Consider the following 14,701-nt stretch of genomic DNA (forward strand, 5'->3'; position numbering starts at 1 on the left):
TTTTTCGGGGCGGGAGCTCTCGGTGTCATCCTGAGGCCGCTGTGGGTCCTCCGGGCCGCCAGGGGGCGCCGCGGCGCGGCGCGTGCCCGCCCCCGTCACGCGCGCCGCTGGGCGCGGAGCGCTGAGGGCGGCGCGGAGGCCGCGGCCGGGCCGGGCCGAGCGAGCGGAGCGCCGGGGGCTCCGCCGGCTCCTTCCCCGTCCCTCGGGCAGCGCTTCCCTGCGAGAACCCCGGGCATGGAGACCGCGGCCCTTCCCACCAAGGAGTTGAGGTGAGTGGTGGGCGCGGGGCTGAGGGCGGCTCCGAAAAGTGGCCCCCAGCGGTTACGTAAATGGGCGAGAATTAGCGAAACTTGTGCGCGCTTATTAGCGGGGGGGGGTTACACAAATTGGCGGCGTTGCGCAGTCATATGAAATAAAGGAGAAAAGCTGATTTTCTGGTGTGGAAGGTCGGTGCTGGAGTGGTTCAGGGAGGCTTACGGGGCAGTTCGGGGTGCTCGGGACTTCCCGGAGCTCTGTTAATGTGTAATGAGGGCACGAGCATCTGCGCTCCTGTCATGGACCGCGTGTCTCCACTTGTCACTTTCCGTGAGGAAGAAGAAGCTGGAGTAAACACCGAGCTTCTGCTTTTACGGTGTTTTTACAATGTGTCTTCACTCTCTGTCGGTGTCCTGTCTGGGCTCGATTCCCTACAGAAACCTGCTTAGATGGGATTTGGGTAACAGCCTGTGACAGGAAAATTTAAACACCCAAACTGACAAGCTGACAAGAGCTCAAATATCTTAAAAATCCTTTGAAGGCTTTATTATGAGTACTGTGACCCTGAGAAATTCTCCGCTGTTGAGTCATTTGGGGATTAGCAGCGGTGATGCTAAATAATGACTTTAGTAGGTTGCTTGTATTTAGGACAGTGTTTGCTTCTACCTCTGAGATCTGTGTTTTTAGCAGTGCTGTGGTCACTGGGCACCTTGAGGAATTGAATTTCTGTCTGTAATGACTGATGGCTTCAACATTATTTCAGTTTTGTTTAATCAGGTAATTGTCTTACAAAATTAGTAACTGGACAGTGTTCCCAAGTGATACATCCCCAGTGGCAAAATCTGCAGCCTACCCACATTTTTTTTTCCCCTAGAAATTTGTTTTGGAGTAGCTTTTGGGTGACTTCAGCATAGTCTTACAAAGATCCACTATTAGTGAGAGAAATTATGTATCACTTTAATCTATTGTGCAAGGTTGTTTTCCAGCTTTTCTGTACACATTTCTGTACGCATCACCTTGAGCAGGCAGTTGACTGTGGGGTGAAAACACAGCCTTAATAATGGGTGTATTGTTGGGATTCACTAATTATCAGTGTTCATGAGGTCATTATGGAACCCTAAGATTTATTATTTCTTAAGCCTAAGATTTATTATTTCTTAAGCCTGTCTGTCATGTAACAAGACTGACAATAAAGTGAATCTCTTTTTAGAAGCTCTGGTACTGAAATAACCACTTTGAAAAGAAACAACAGTGCTGTGATGTGAATGTTGAGAGTCAGTGGCTTTGCGTGGTTCTGCTCAGAACTTTGAATGTTTGGGAGCTGGAGATTACATTTCTCCTTGCCTGCAGACAGGCACATGATCGATTCAAATCAACAATAAATTCTTTTCAACCCTGAGCTCGTCGAATTAACCACATTAAATCTATTATGAAAAAACCAATTCACTGTGTGTGGTAGGACGTGATTGCAGCTTTTGTAACAGCCCAGCCAGCGTGGTGGGAACGCCACAGGTTGGTTTTTTTCCCAGCGTTGCTGCACCTACATTTGTCCTTTTGCGCTGGGAGCAATGCCGAATTCCACAAGATCCCAAAAACCCTTATCAATCTCTTGATTGTAATGGGCCGCTCCTCGAGGGCATAGCTTCGCCTTGGAGCAGATGGCGTCGCCGGGCAGCGAGGATGCGGCTCAGCTCTGCCAGGGGCTCTCCCTGGCCGAGGTGGAGAGCGTGGCCAGCCTGCGCAGCCGCTCCGCCAGCCTCAGCAGCACCGGCTCCAGCGGCCGCGTGCAGCTCCGGCACAGGGTGGCCCAGCTGATGGCCTGCGTGGAGGACATCAGCTCCGACGATGAGATCCACGAGGAGGTGTCTCGCACTCTGGATGAAGCGTTCCTCATCTGGGGGAAAAAGCTGAAGGATAAGTGGCAAGAATTCAGGTTTTGCTCCCTCCAGTTGGTTGTTTTCGTAGTGGAGTAGGGGCTGGCAAATAGATGTCTGGTTGATGAAAAGTGACAAGTTCTGTGGGGAAATTAGAACATTCTTAGAGTTGGTTACCTGTCTACATTTCAGTTTTTCTGAGGAGAAATGAGAACATTCTTAGAGTTGGTTGTCTGTCCACATTTCAATTTTTCTTTAGAGAAATTAGAATGTTCTTAGACTTGGTTACCTGTCCACACTTCAGATTTTCTGAGGGGAAATTAGAATGTTCTTAGAGTCGGTTGCCTGTCCTTACTTGAATTTTTCTGAGGGGAAATTAAAACATTCGTAGACTCGGTTGCCTGTCCACACTTCAATTTTAGCATTGGTTTTCTGTGGTTTCTGTTTGTTTTTAGACTACATTTAGTTACCTGGAATGTGGGCACAGCTTCTCCCCCTCCCGATGTCACAAGTTTACTTCAGCTCAACTCCCTGGGCCCCACCACGGACATGTACGTTATAGGGTGAGTGATGTTAAAGAACCTGCTCTGTGAGGTTATTGCAAAACTGCTGGGCCTCAGCGGGGTCTGTTTTGGGAGGGCTGTGTGGTGTGAATCACTGCCTGGGAGATGGTTTAACACTACTGCTACAGGGGGTGAAGACCAGCTTAGTCTAACTAACAGGGGACTCACTTAGAACAGAGGTGATTTGTAGCAGTTGGCTGTTGCTGTGTGGTGACAGAATACAGAATATCTTTCTTTCTAAACACACAGAAAGTTTGAGCTGCTGGTTTTTTTTGATAGTGTGTTCATTTTGATATGAAAGTTATTGGAAATTCATAATGTTTTAAGGGAATTAGTGCAAGCTTGTTAGGCACAAGCTGCCACTGCGTTTTCCAAGCTATGTTGAAATTCTGAAGTCCTGACAATCGGGTTTTTATAACACATCTTGAGTCTGGCATTGTCTTAAACTCTATCTTCAGGTGTATATAACCTCCTTTAATTTTGTTTCACTCAGAGTCAGATGTGTTAGATCTGTGTGTGGGTTAAACTGCTTGAATGAGAAACTGAGCAGCAAAAAATTTCTGGGGTCTGGGTTCTGTAAAGTTCCTGTGAATTCTGTCCAAACCAACTGGTGCAACGTGAGTAACTGTGATGTGTTCAGCCTACAGGAGGTGAATTCAAAAATCACAAATTTTCTTTCTGACTTGGCATTTGATGATCCATGGAGCATTTTTTTCATGACTGTCTTGTCTCCCTTGGGATATATCAAGGTAATTATTTACACCACTCTTCAATGTCACAGCACTGAAGTAAAAGTCTTAATTTTTTTTCCTCAGATTATCCATAAAAGCGAAGATAATGGTGTTTTTGCAGGTGCCTGTCACTTCATCACCTGTGTTTTCCTGTTTGTCATGTGATGTGAACTCATACTGAACAGCATATTTCTTGTGGCCACAATATTTTTATCTCTCTCTTGTTTGTAGAAAAGTGTTTTGCTCTGTGCAATATTGGGGAACTGTATTGGGATGCTTCTAATGTAGTCTTGCACTGTAAATATCCCAAGCAATGGCAGTGATTTTCATTAAGATTGGTAAGGCTCCTTTATCTTGTTTTTTTTTCTTTTTCCAGTTTGTTTGCGGGTGAAAGTAAATTGCATATGTGTAAACCAGGATTTTAATGGATGTATATATTTATGTGAGGACTTGATTTTTGGTTGAAGACCTGTAACATTCTGTGGGAATTTAAATGATAAGATTTTGGGGTAATACCGGGGACATAAGAGCAGCTAAAGTACTGGCTATTTTAATAATGCCAACAATAAACGTAGGAAGATATCCTGAATTTCTCTAGTAAAGAGAAATTAAAAGCCTTTTGTAGTGATTTTCTAAACCAAGCACTATTTCTGGCTGATTTTGCTGAAGTGATTGCATTATCTGCATGCTAATCGGACTCGGTAGTTCTGCTGTTCTTTTAATTGTAATTAAACAAAACAAAGGACCCATTGGGAATTACAAAAAGGAAAAAACCCACATTGTTCACTCTGGCCTAAGTCATTGCTGATAAAAATGCAAAATCTGGCCGTGGGCTGACATTCAGGCCCTGTATGCACGCAGTTAAAAGAATTCCTGCTGGTATGCCTGGCTGATTTTGAATTCTAATTTACAGCAGAGGCAGTTCGGAGCACACTAATGAATGGATGCTGCCACCTAATGGCTTTCAGCAGGACTTGATTAGCCCCAGTAATAAGGGGGAGCTGTCAGGCCGGCTCAAAATCAAACCAGGAAAGGAAAGGTTATCCCAGGACTTAGCCAGGAATTTGGCTGAGCAGGAGAGGAGCACTTACCCCTTGGCTGACCTGTGATGAGTTTGGGTGTGGAGGGAGAGGTGTCATCCTTGGGACATTCTGTCCCCTCAGGAGCAGGGTCTGTTTTCAGAGTGTTCAATTGGTCACAGTCCGTTCTTCCACCATCCACAGGATCCTGTTCCCTCTGTGCAAGGGCTTTGCTTGATTTGGCTCTAAGGGCTGGTGGCACTGCTGCTGGCTCCAGCAGGACAGGGGTCGGTGCCTTCTTGTGTTCAGGACCTGTGGATCTTGAGAAACCTCTGGGGACTGGCCACAGCCGAGTGAAGTAAAGCAAATAAATAATAAAGGGACTGGAAGATCTTGGTGCCTCATGAATGTAATTATGGAAAGGAGAATGCTGACTACTAAAATATTTATGCATCATTAGTGATTGCAGTCCATTGTTTCAGTATTCTGTGTGGTATTTTGTTGGGTTCAAGGACAATGAAAACATTAAAATATATTCTGAAATCATTTAATTGTGTAGAAAGGAAGACAAAGGAGGAATTCTGATTTAAATTTTGGGCTGATTTTTTTGTGCTTCCCCAGCAGTTGTATAGTCAGTTTTATTTTAATGTAGTCTTTTTCTAAATTGATCCAGCATAAAATTGAACTACAGTTAATGTATTTCAGTGCCTGTATTTTAAACTGAATCATGATCATTAAAACACAGTGAAATTTGTGTCTCATGCCAGGATCATTGTAACGTCCATAAATGTTCAATGAAGGACATCTTTATTAGACTGTTTCCACACACACAAACCAAAAAAATCCCAAACCACAAAACCCCCGTGTCTTATATGCTCTCTAATTGGTAAATCAGTTTTTACAGGCACTGCAAGGCAGGAGTTTCTGCTGTTTGCAGCTCATTGTTTCTGCAGATGCCTGGAATTGACTGCTGTGCTTTTGAAGGCATTTAGAATATTTAATGATCTCTCCAGGGTGCTTCAGTTTGAAAAATTTGCTGTTGCTGGAGGACTTGTAGGTGTGAGTTACAAAGCTTTTAGGTGAAAAGTGAAGCATTTGCTTCTTCATGAGCAGGATTCTTAAAGGCAGAAACAAGAGGCTGGTGAGGCAGGAGAAAAGTCTTTAAGGAGGTTTGGGCAGGTGCATGTTTTGAGGGCGACTTCAGATTGAAATATAATGTTGGAACTGTGTTAATTAGCTGAGGAATTGATCAGATTTGTTCATAAGGAATATGTTTTTCACAGCACTGAGTCTGCATTTACTGTGTCACAGTATTGAGGCCAGGCTTGGCGAGGGAGCTGCATGACTTCTGCTGTGGCCTTCTTCACCTAAAAGCTCCTGTGAAATAAACCCAGGGATCTCCTGGAAATGACCATTCCTTCTTTTCTGTCTCCCAGCTCTCCTCAGTTCGCATGCAGGGGCTGCTGCTTCTGATCTTTGTGAAGCACGTGCACCTTCCCTTCATCCGGGACATCCACACCCACTACACCCGCACGGGCCTCTATGGCTACTGGGTAAGGACTGCCTCTGCTCCCTGCTGCTGCTCTGTGCCTCTCCACGGCTCCCTGCTGGCACAGAGAGGATGTGGCTTAATTAAAAATTAATAACCTGACAAGCAGACTCATTTGTTTGAACCTCGTGTGCAGCACAGACCGTAATTTCAGATTTCAGTTTATTTGCTGATACGCAGCGAGTTGTGCAGAAAGAGATTGTGCTGATTGAAATCTTAATTGCAAGATTTAAAAGGTTGTAGGTGGCGTTAGTTCCATTTGCAGGCGCTGCCTGCAGTTTCAGGGAGCGCTGTTCATCTTCCACCCCAGGGGAACAAAGGAGGAGTCGGCGTCCGCATGTCCCTCTTCGGGCACACGATCTGTTTCATGAACTGCCACTTGCCAGCCCACATAGAGAACACCGAGCAGCGACTGGATGACTTTGAGAAAATTCTGGAAATGCAGTTTGAAGGGGAGGATATTCCGCTTCCCTTGGATCATGAGTGAGTTGTTCACTCAGTTCTGCGTCGTTTTTATCTATTGTAGGGTGAGCTCTTGCACTGAAGAGTTTTGGGTTTGGATTTTATTTTAAATGTCTCTTTAGCCTGGACCCTGAACCCTGTGAGGAAAACATAACCTGAAAGACAGATGTCTGTTTTACAGGACTGTTCTCTTCCAGTCTCTAATTACATTCATTTGTTAGCATATAGATTGTACATGTCATGCAGGAAAGCTTTAGAAGCTAAAGCCTGTTTATACCAAAAATCCTTCAGGTTGCTGTTAAATGTTCAGAGGTGTAAGACGCAGGAGAAGTTAATATTCAGGCAGTAATAAGCAAGCAGCAGGAATGCAAGGGACTTAATTTACTGTTTCAATTACTTCAATTTTTTTTTTTTTTTTGGTAGCAGCAAGTTGTCCCTGTGTAAGCTTATTGATAGCTACCCAATGTTTGTGTTTAAGCTGTTTGCATTAAGTAATAGAAGTGATTAGAGCACCTAATTAGTGTAGTGGCTAACATTCTGTCAAATTCTTCCCTTGAGTTAAGAGATCCATATAAATCTTCCTTGTTTGATGCATCTTGGTTTGGTTTTAAGGCTTCTCTTCTGGTTTGGAGACCTAAACTTCCGGATAGCAGATTATGGGATACACTTTGTCAGAGAATCAATCAATAACAAGCGTTTCAGTCTGCTCTGGGAAAAGGACCAGGTGAGTTGGCTCAGTCTCTTTTGGGGTTTGGTTTTGGTTTTAATGCACACAAACACAACGTGGTAGTTAAATTACACCTTGAGCTTCTGATTTCTGTTAAAGAACACAAACTCAGGGCAGTCATGAGGTGGAACATGAGGTGGTCATAAGCCCCAGTTAATTGCAAACTTTTTCTGCTTTTATGCGGTTTCTTACTCATTTACAATGCTCATATTTGACTGGAGATTTCTTTGAACTTCTTGTCTTGTTAGTTATTCCTCACCTTTATTTCTCCTCTTCTCCCAGTAATTCTTTTTAAGACAACTTTATTCTGGATGTTTTGGGTAGAATTGCCTCTAAACTTTTAGATGGATTGTGTCAAGAGTTCTGGCTATAACAAAGAGGCCCTTCTGAATTTACCTTTCCAATGTTGTACTGACTGCAGTGTTGAGTTCTTGGAAGATGCCTTCTAAATCATCCTTTAAGCTCTGATTTTTTTAAACAAAATCTTTAAAAGTTACTTTTTATTTCTGCAGTTGAACATGGCAAAAAAGAAGGAAGCATTTCTGAAGGAATTCAAAGAGGGTCCTCTGCAGTTTAAGCCCACCTACAAGTTTGACCTTGACTCGGAGGTCTATGACACAAGGTAAAAGATAAAATGAGTTTAGATGTGGAATATGAGAGTGAATGTGGTGCTTGGTTAAATATCACTTTAGTAATCAGCAAACCTGAATTTCCTGTGTGTACTGGGGCTGCTGAGCTGTTCTGTTAGGCTTGGATTGATCAAATCTGAATAAAGGAATATTTTTGGCTGAAGAAGCTGGGATCTGCTGATTGTGTGAGAGAAGTAATGAAACAACCCAGCTGCCTTTTTGGAAAGACCAGATTAACAAAATAAATGAGCACTTGTTTAAGCTGCTTCTGTTTTGTTCTTTCCTACTAAAAGTGCTCATTGGTTGTCAAAAAGGAGCAAAAGAATAATTGTCTGTGTTTTTGCTTCCCTTCTCTGTTTAAGCATTTCATTTGATAAGCTGGTATTTAAAAACTAATGTATATTTGTCTTTATTGATTACTTTAAGTTGAAGATGAGTATCTTAAATTTCCAAGTTTTTCTGTGATATTGAAGTCTGTTTGTTAAGTATTAGTCTTATGTTTCCACAGAAGGATAAGTTCCTGTCCAAACAGGGTTTTGTACTGATCTTTTTCTTTACTTCCAGAGAACAGAAGTCCCTGTTTTGGTTTAAGTAAGAAGAGAACTTTCTGAATTTTGTATTTTTTTTAATATTTCAGAATCAAAACAAGGCTCCATCTGAGCTTTTGCTTTGATTTTTGTGAAATATTTGAAAATCAGATGACAGCTGATTTTCTTTAGGGAATTTCTCTAACCTGTCTGAAAGCTGCAGTGTTATCTACTCTGCTGTTGCACTTAATATTGGAACTTTATTCATGTGGACCCAAAGACATTTTGCTTCCTAATTTAATATAACGAGATGTAATGGGTCCAGCAGTAAATCCACCCAACAAAAAAGACTAAAAATAATCCAAACCTGGACATTTTACCAATGATTCACAGCCTGGTTGTCTGTATTGGCTGATTCAGAGAACAAAGTGTGGTTACACATTCTGTGTGCATCCTGCTGCTGTTCAAGCACCAGAGAGACTTTGCTCAGGTGGGGTGACCAGCAAGACCTCAGGGCAAGCACCCTGCAAAAGCTGCTTTTACTGAAACCCAGAGAATTTTATTTTTGATGCTTCTTCAATATGAATTCTGAGGGTTTGTTTCCCATCTAATACTCCCTTTTCTCTGAAACAGGGAGTGCTTTACCTTAGGCTGTTCTTTTGGTATTTCCTGCACAGCAGAGCAGACATCTGGCATCTCCTAAAGATTTCTGTCCATTTATAGAATTACTGCACTAAGGGGGATGAGGGCCCTTAGGCATTTCAAATCTTTCCACTTTATTAAAGGTAGGAAGGGGTAAAACAAAATTATGTTGAAAATTGAACTAAATGGCCTTGGTTTTGATATTTAAACTGACAGTTTTCCTTACACATCCTGCTTTTAACTTTCATAATCCAATCCAGTCCATTCTAATGCCTCTTCCATAGGGTATGATCTTTTCTCCATTTCAATTTGAAGTGATCCACCCATCCAGAGAGTTGCTGTTAAGCCTTCCTCCCACTACAGAGAGAACCACAGAGGGCTCATGTCTTCTGGTGTAACTGATATGGTATAAAAGGAGACTCTGCATTGTGATAACAGTTGGATGTACAGTACAGTTACAGGCACAACTTCCTCTGCTATGGAATTTTGAAAGCCTGTTGTTATGAGACAGCAGTAGCATGCAAACCCAAAATGCAGGCTGGTACAATTTAGAGGAATTCTAAATAAAGCATTGCTGTGGCACCTGTGATTACCGTAAGCTACCCAAGTTTGTCCTGTCTTGTGTCGTTAAAAGAAACCTGCTCTCAAATATTTTGAGTAATTTGAAAAGTCATTCAGACTCTTCGTTCATATTCCTTATGTTTACACCCTCCTTTCTCAGAATATCTGTACGTTTGGAGCCTGGGGCAGTTGTTGTATTATCTCTAAATTCATGCATGTTTTTACAGGGTTTTAGGAGAAAGTATCATTTCCTGTATGAAGCCAACTAACCCACTGAAACGTCCTTCTCTCCTTCATTTTACTCCTCTTTCAGAAAGCCATGATCTGTGCTGAATGGAGTTCTAATTAAGGAAACCCTGCTTGTAAAACACATTAATCAGAGCTGTAAAATGAAGCTTGGATATGATTGCCTCCTTTTATTAATATGTGTCTCACAGTCTTTGAACTCTGAGTAGATTTTGCACAGCATTCTTAGCTTTTGGCAACTTGTTTCTCTGCTCATTTCACTTTTTACCTTACGTTTTTGCAGTGAGAAGAAAAGAAAGCCAGCGTGGACTGATAGAATTCTATGGAAAGTGAAAAATCTCAGCGAGGTTGCATCAAAAGAGGGTGAATTCCCTGAAGAGGAGAACCCAATTTCTGTGACTCTGAATAGCTATGTCAGTCACATGAGCTATGGCATCAGTGACCACAAACCTGTCACAGGAACTTTCAAGCTTGAGGTACTGTCCCAGTCATGTTGTTAAGAAAAAGTTTGTTTTACTCAGTGTTGCCTTACAGCAGCTGATTTCCTAAACCATAATCTCTGCTTCATTCTCATCATAGTGAAGGCAGCAAATTGCTGTCAGGTTATTTCCAGTCAGTTAAAGAGTCCCACAGGGGGCAATTGTAGCAGAGAATAACTTGAGAAGAATAACTGAAAGAATGACAGGCTTGACTGAGTTTAAGCTGTGTTTTTTGGTGTAGATGAAGCCTCTTGTCTCAGATCCCCTGGTCGTGCTGAATCCTGAGGGCGAGTGGAATGCAGAGCACGACGTTCTCATCCGCTACTCCGCAGCGCCTGAACTCCCCAGCAGTGCTTGGGACTGGATTGGGCTCTTCCAGGTAACGTTCCCTCATCGGGGCTCTTCAGCAAAGATGGGGAATGTGACTGCGGGAGGTCCTGCAGAGTTTTAGAGCACTGATTCTTGCTCGTGCAGAACTCTGTGTCCTTGATTGCTGTCGGTTTCTGTGTGCTGACAGTTTAGCTCTACAGCATGTGAGTTCTTGCACGCCATCTAAATTCTCTGCTAAAGTGATCTGGTTGTTTATTGAAGTAAAATGTTGCAGAAGCTGTGGAAAGGAGCTGATGCAACAAAAATAAAAGTCAATGGAAGGGTGAGAGAGCAGGGCAGTCCCACCCTCCCAGAAACAGAAGATGTGTGCATGCCCCCAAAATGTTTTGATCCTAAGAGTGTTTGAATTGCTTCAGTGAAACAGTAAACATCTCTCAAACATCTCTCACAACTATTTTTTTTTTCATGTAGTGTGGCTGTTGTTTCCATCAGGAAGCTGATAGTTTGTATCTTTCTCTGCAGGTGACTTTCAGGCATGTGAAGGATTATGTTACTTATGCTTGGGTGGAAGATGATGAAATTTCTTCCAGCAGAGACAGCAAACAAGTCAGTTGTATCTCTTTCTGATGTAGTTTTCCATAGTGTAGCATTTGAGGTCTGTTCCATATCCCCTTCCCCTCAGGGATTCTGTGTCCTCTTCCCAGGTGAAGCTGATTTGGAACAATATTATTGTTTAAAATCCCTCTTCCTATTGAATGTTTTGGTCCCTCTTTAAAAACTGCTGTCTGCAAAGCCTTCTAGTAGTGATTACCTAAAGCAATTTAAACCAAAAAAAACCCCTTATTTTGATGCAAATGACAAATATCCAGAGATATTTATCTGAACAAATAGCAGTTGGAATTGGCAACGGTGGCTCCTTGGGACAGGAGCAAACCAAGCTTGTGGAGTGCTCTGCTGTTGCCACCAGGAGGCAGCTCCAGTCCTCTGCTGCTCTCTGGCTTTGGCCCTTCCCTTCCAGCCACTCCGGGTCTCTTCTCCCTTGTCACTGAACCAAGCCAGCCTGCTGACATGGTGAAGGATATTCCTTCTGCTCCCTGATTTAATTTTCACATGGTTTCCTGAGTTATTTCTGTCCCCATCCGTTTTAGCTTACGTTTTAAAACGTGCTTATAAATAGCAAATACTGATTTTGATGGTGTCCTGGAAGGCTTTTTTGTAAACTTCTTTTGCTGTGGAAATTGCTCATTGCCTGTTCGTATTCTTTCCAGGTTTACATGAGTGCTTCAGAAATACCCAAGATGGGAGGAGAATTTTTGCTTTGTTACTTTAGCAATAACTTGCAGTCAATAGTTGGCATCAGTGAACCCTTTCAGGTAATACATTAGGAAGCGTTGATTAATGTTGATGTGATCTTTTTTTTATTATTTCATTTATTTTCATATGCATCTGAACGTAACTGTGTTAATCCTTGGGAAGGTAGCAGCAGAAGGAATTTTTAAAAGGATATGTCCTGCCTAAAAAGAATTTGCTGATGTGCTGAAAGACTCTGAGTAACTGTTCCAGCATCTTTATATAACGGTATGGATAACACAGAGGTGCTTTTGAATCATTAATTTGGTTTTTATCCTGTTTTTCTCCTAGATTCAGCCTAGCCAAACACCAATAGAAAAGGATGTGCCAGAGGAAGAGAGCAGTTGGCTGCAGAAACGTGACAAACCAGAATCAGGCGGTGGTTCTGAAAATAGAAAGGGCATTTAATGGTCCTGGTTCAGCAGTCAGATGATTCTTTATGTCTTAGTGATTGTAAGCTTTTGCTCTTAGAAGATGGAGTAAGACAGGTAGGAATGTTCAGAAACTTTGGAAGCTCGTAGAAGATAATTTATTGTGGAAATGGTTATTTTTATTCTGGGGAGAGTGACTCTCTTGCACTGGATGAGAACTGTAAAATAGCACTTAAGGAATGCTGTATGTTTTAAGGTGATAGACATTTCTGATGCAATGATTTAACCTAAGGAGGTTGCAATGTTTAGTAGGTTTTTAGGCTTGTTCCTTTTTTTGTAGAGGATATTTTATTTACGATGCAATATTTACTATGCTGTAACCACTTGATGATTTCCAAATTTTGAGTTTAAATGAAGTTATTTAAAAATTATTTATTAGATACAGCTAGTTAGCTTGTTTTGAAATTTTATTTGACTTTCAGATGTAAGCTAATTACCTTTTGGGAAACACCTGTGACAGCAGGTCACATGAAGAACAAAACCTTTGGAGTGTGTAAAGTCTCCATTGGTAGATCCTTCTCTTCATGCCTTACTGAAGAACTCCTTGTAGGATTTTCAATTTCTGATTCTTCCAAATTGAATTACATTTATCAAAATGCACTATTCCTCATTTTTGAAATTCTTATTTTATAAAACAATGAAGCAATTTGCCTTTTGCCTTTACACCCCTCATTAAAAAACATAAAATAATCCCATTTTTATACCAGTCCCTGGCTTGGAGTGAGCCAGGATCCCACAACTTCTGAGGGAAATTGCAGAAGCTGAGAAAGACTTTAGCATAGATGAGCAGCCCATGGTTGATGATTTGGCATAATCTTTGAAAATGGTAAATCTCTTTGATTTATAGCAATCAGTCTGCAATCTGTGTTTTTCTAGAGGTGCTCAGACCTTTCTGTATCCTGTGCACTTGAGGGTGGAGATAAACCAGAAATTTCCTGTACCTTTAGGAACCTGAAAGGTAGTTAGCTTCTGAAAGAGTCTTCTTTCTTGATGGGGAAATGGAGATCTTTGGAAAGGATGGGAAACATTCCACAGAATCTCAGACTGCAGTGCTGGGACAGAGCACTTTGACTCTCCCATGCTCTGTAGCCACAGCTCCCTCCTGGGTGTGGTGAGCAGAGTTAGTCACTCCTCACTGGCACAGGGATGGAAAAGAGCAGGTTTGCATCAGGTGGAAGAGCAAGAGGCGTTGGGATGTTCGTGCTGGAATTCTGCTTCAGAACTGAGTGGATTTTTGCTCTTTTTCTCAAAGCCTTATTTTTTTTCAGGGTTGTTTTGAGATAGAAAGTTAACAGCTTGATAGGACATTTGTTTTGCTTTTATCATTCACTGTATAAAACCTTTTGAGGTCCAGGTGTCTTTGTGTCCTGTAGAAGCTCTGACATAGGTTTCTGGTTAGGTAGTTGCAGTGGGCTTTAGGAACACTTGGCCTCTGTAGGTTTTAGTTGTATCTCAGCTTGATGCTTGGTGTTGGGAATACTTGGTGAGTAGTGAGGGCAGGTTCAGAGGATACTGTGTTCATTGCCTGGATTAACACTGCCTCGAGGTTTACAGTTTGTACATTCCTGTTACACTTTGGAACCATATTAGAAACAGTTTGCCCGTTTATACTGGTCTCCCAAGAATTTGTTTTGCACCGAATCTTTCAGATGTGTGACTTCTCATGGCAATTAGGGCATCAGGCAAACCCCTGCTTTGAACTGCGGTCCCTTCTGCAGTTCCTGAGCTGTGCTCTGTCTCTGGTTTCACTGGTGTAACTCCCTGACCATTCTCCATGCAAGGAGATTCTGTGGAGAGCCCAAAGAGCAGTGGGCTTTGAATTCCAGACCACAGCTGGCAATTTACTGTGGACCAAGATCCAGTTTCTTCCAAGCAGGGTGCATCTGCTGGGCAGGAGCAGCTCAGAGGGAGCCACGCAGCCTCTGCAGGGGCGAGACACTCGAGATCCTTTGTGTCTGTGGGAGCTGAGAACCCTCTGTCACTGGACACAGAAGCTGCATTTTGTAAACTGATCCTTTGAACCACGGGACTTCCCGGAAAATGCCCCCAGCAGCTGGGATTGGAGCTGCTTGTGTGTAAGGAGGATGCTGCACAGAACTCTGCACTTCTTTCTTCAGTATTATGCACACAGAGGCACTTTTGTTTACTACTGTTACCTATGGTAGCTTTTCAAACTATTCCATGACCTGTGATGATGCAATTTCTGATGAAATTTATCTTTTCTTAAAACACCTTTAATTGGATGTTATAATCACTGGAAATGTTTTTATACTCATGTGTTTTTCTTTTCATGTACCTCTAAAATAAATCCTGGCAGTGAAGTGTT

General features: G+C 42.3%; 1 protein-coding gene across 4 annotated transcripts; it reads left to right on the top strand.

Moving 5' to 3' along the window:
- The first annotated feature begins 96 nt into the window (after positions 1-96).
- INPP5K (inositol polyphosphate-5-phosphatase K) lies at positions 97-14,701 on the top strand. Of its 4 annotated transcripts, none has more exons than XM_038157708.1 (13): positions 97-269; positions 2,585-2,692; positions 3,333-3,441; positions 5,879-5,995; positions 6,302-6,474; positions 7,066-7,177; positions 7,693-7,802; positions 8,374-8,400; positions 10,069-10,261; positions 10,506-10,643; positions 11,117-11,200; positions 11,863-11,967; positions 12,236-14,701. In XM_038157708.1, the coding sequence occupies exons 1-13, from the start codon at positions 235-237 to the stop codon at positions 12,350-12,352; spliced, it is 1,428 nt and encodes a 475-aa protein (XP_038013636.1). In that variant the 5' UTR covers positions 97-234; the 3' UTR covers positions 12,353-14,701. The 4 variants fall into 4 exon arrangements, with proteins under 4 accessions (XP_038013636.1, XP_038013637.1, XP_038013634.1 ...); XM_038157706.1 differs by lacking the exon at positions 97-269 and adding an exon at positions 364-2,188; XM_038157709.1 differs by lacking the exon at positions 8,374-8,400 and having other exon boundaries at positions 98-269.

The sequence above is a fragment of the Motacilla alba genome, chromosome 19 (genome assembly GCF_015832195.1).
Source record: "Motacilla alba alba isolate MOTALB_02 chromosome 19, Motacilla_alba_V1.0_pri, whole genome shotgun sequence".
Taxonomy (NCBI): Eukaryota; Metazoa; Chordata; class Aves; order Passeriformes; family Motacillidae; genus Motacilla; species Motacilla alba.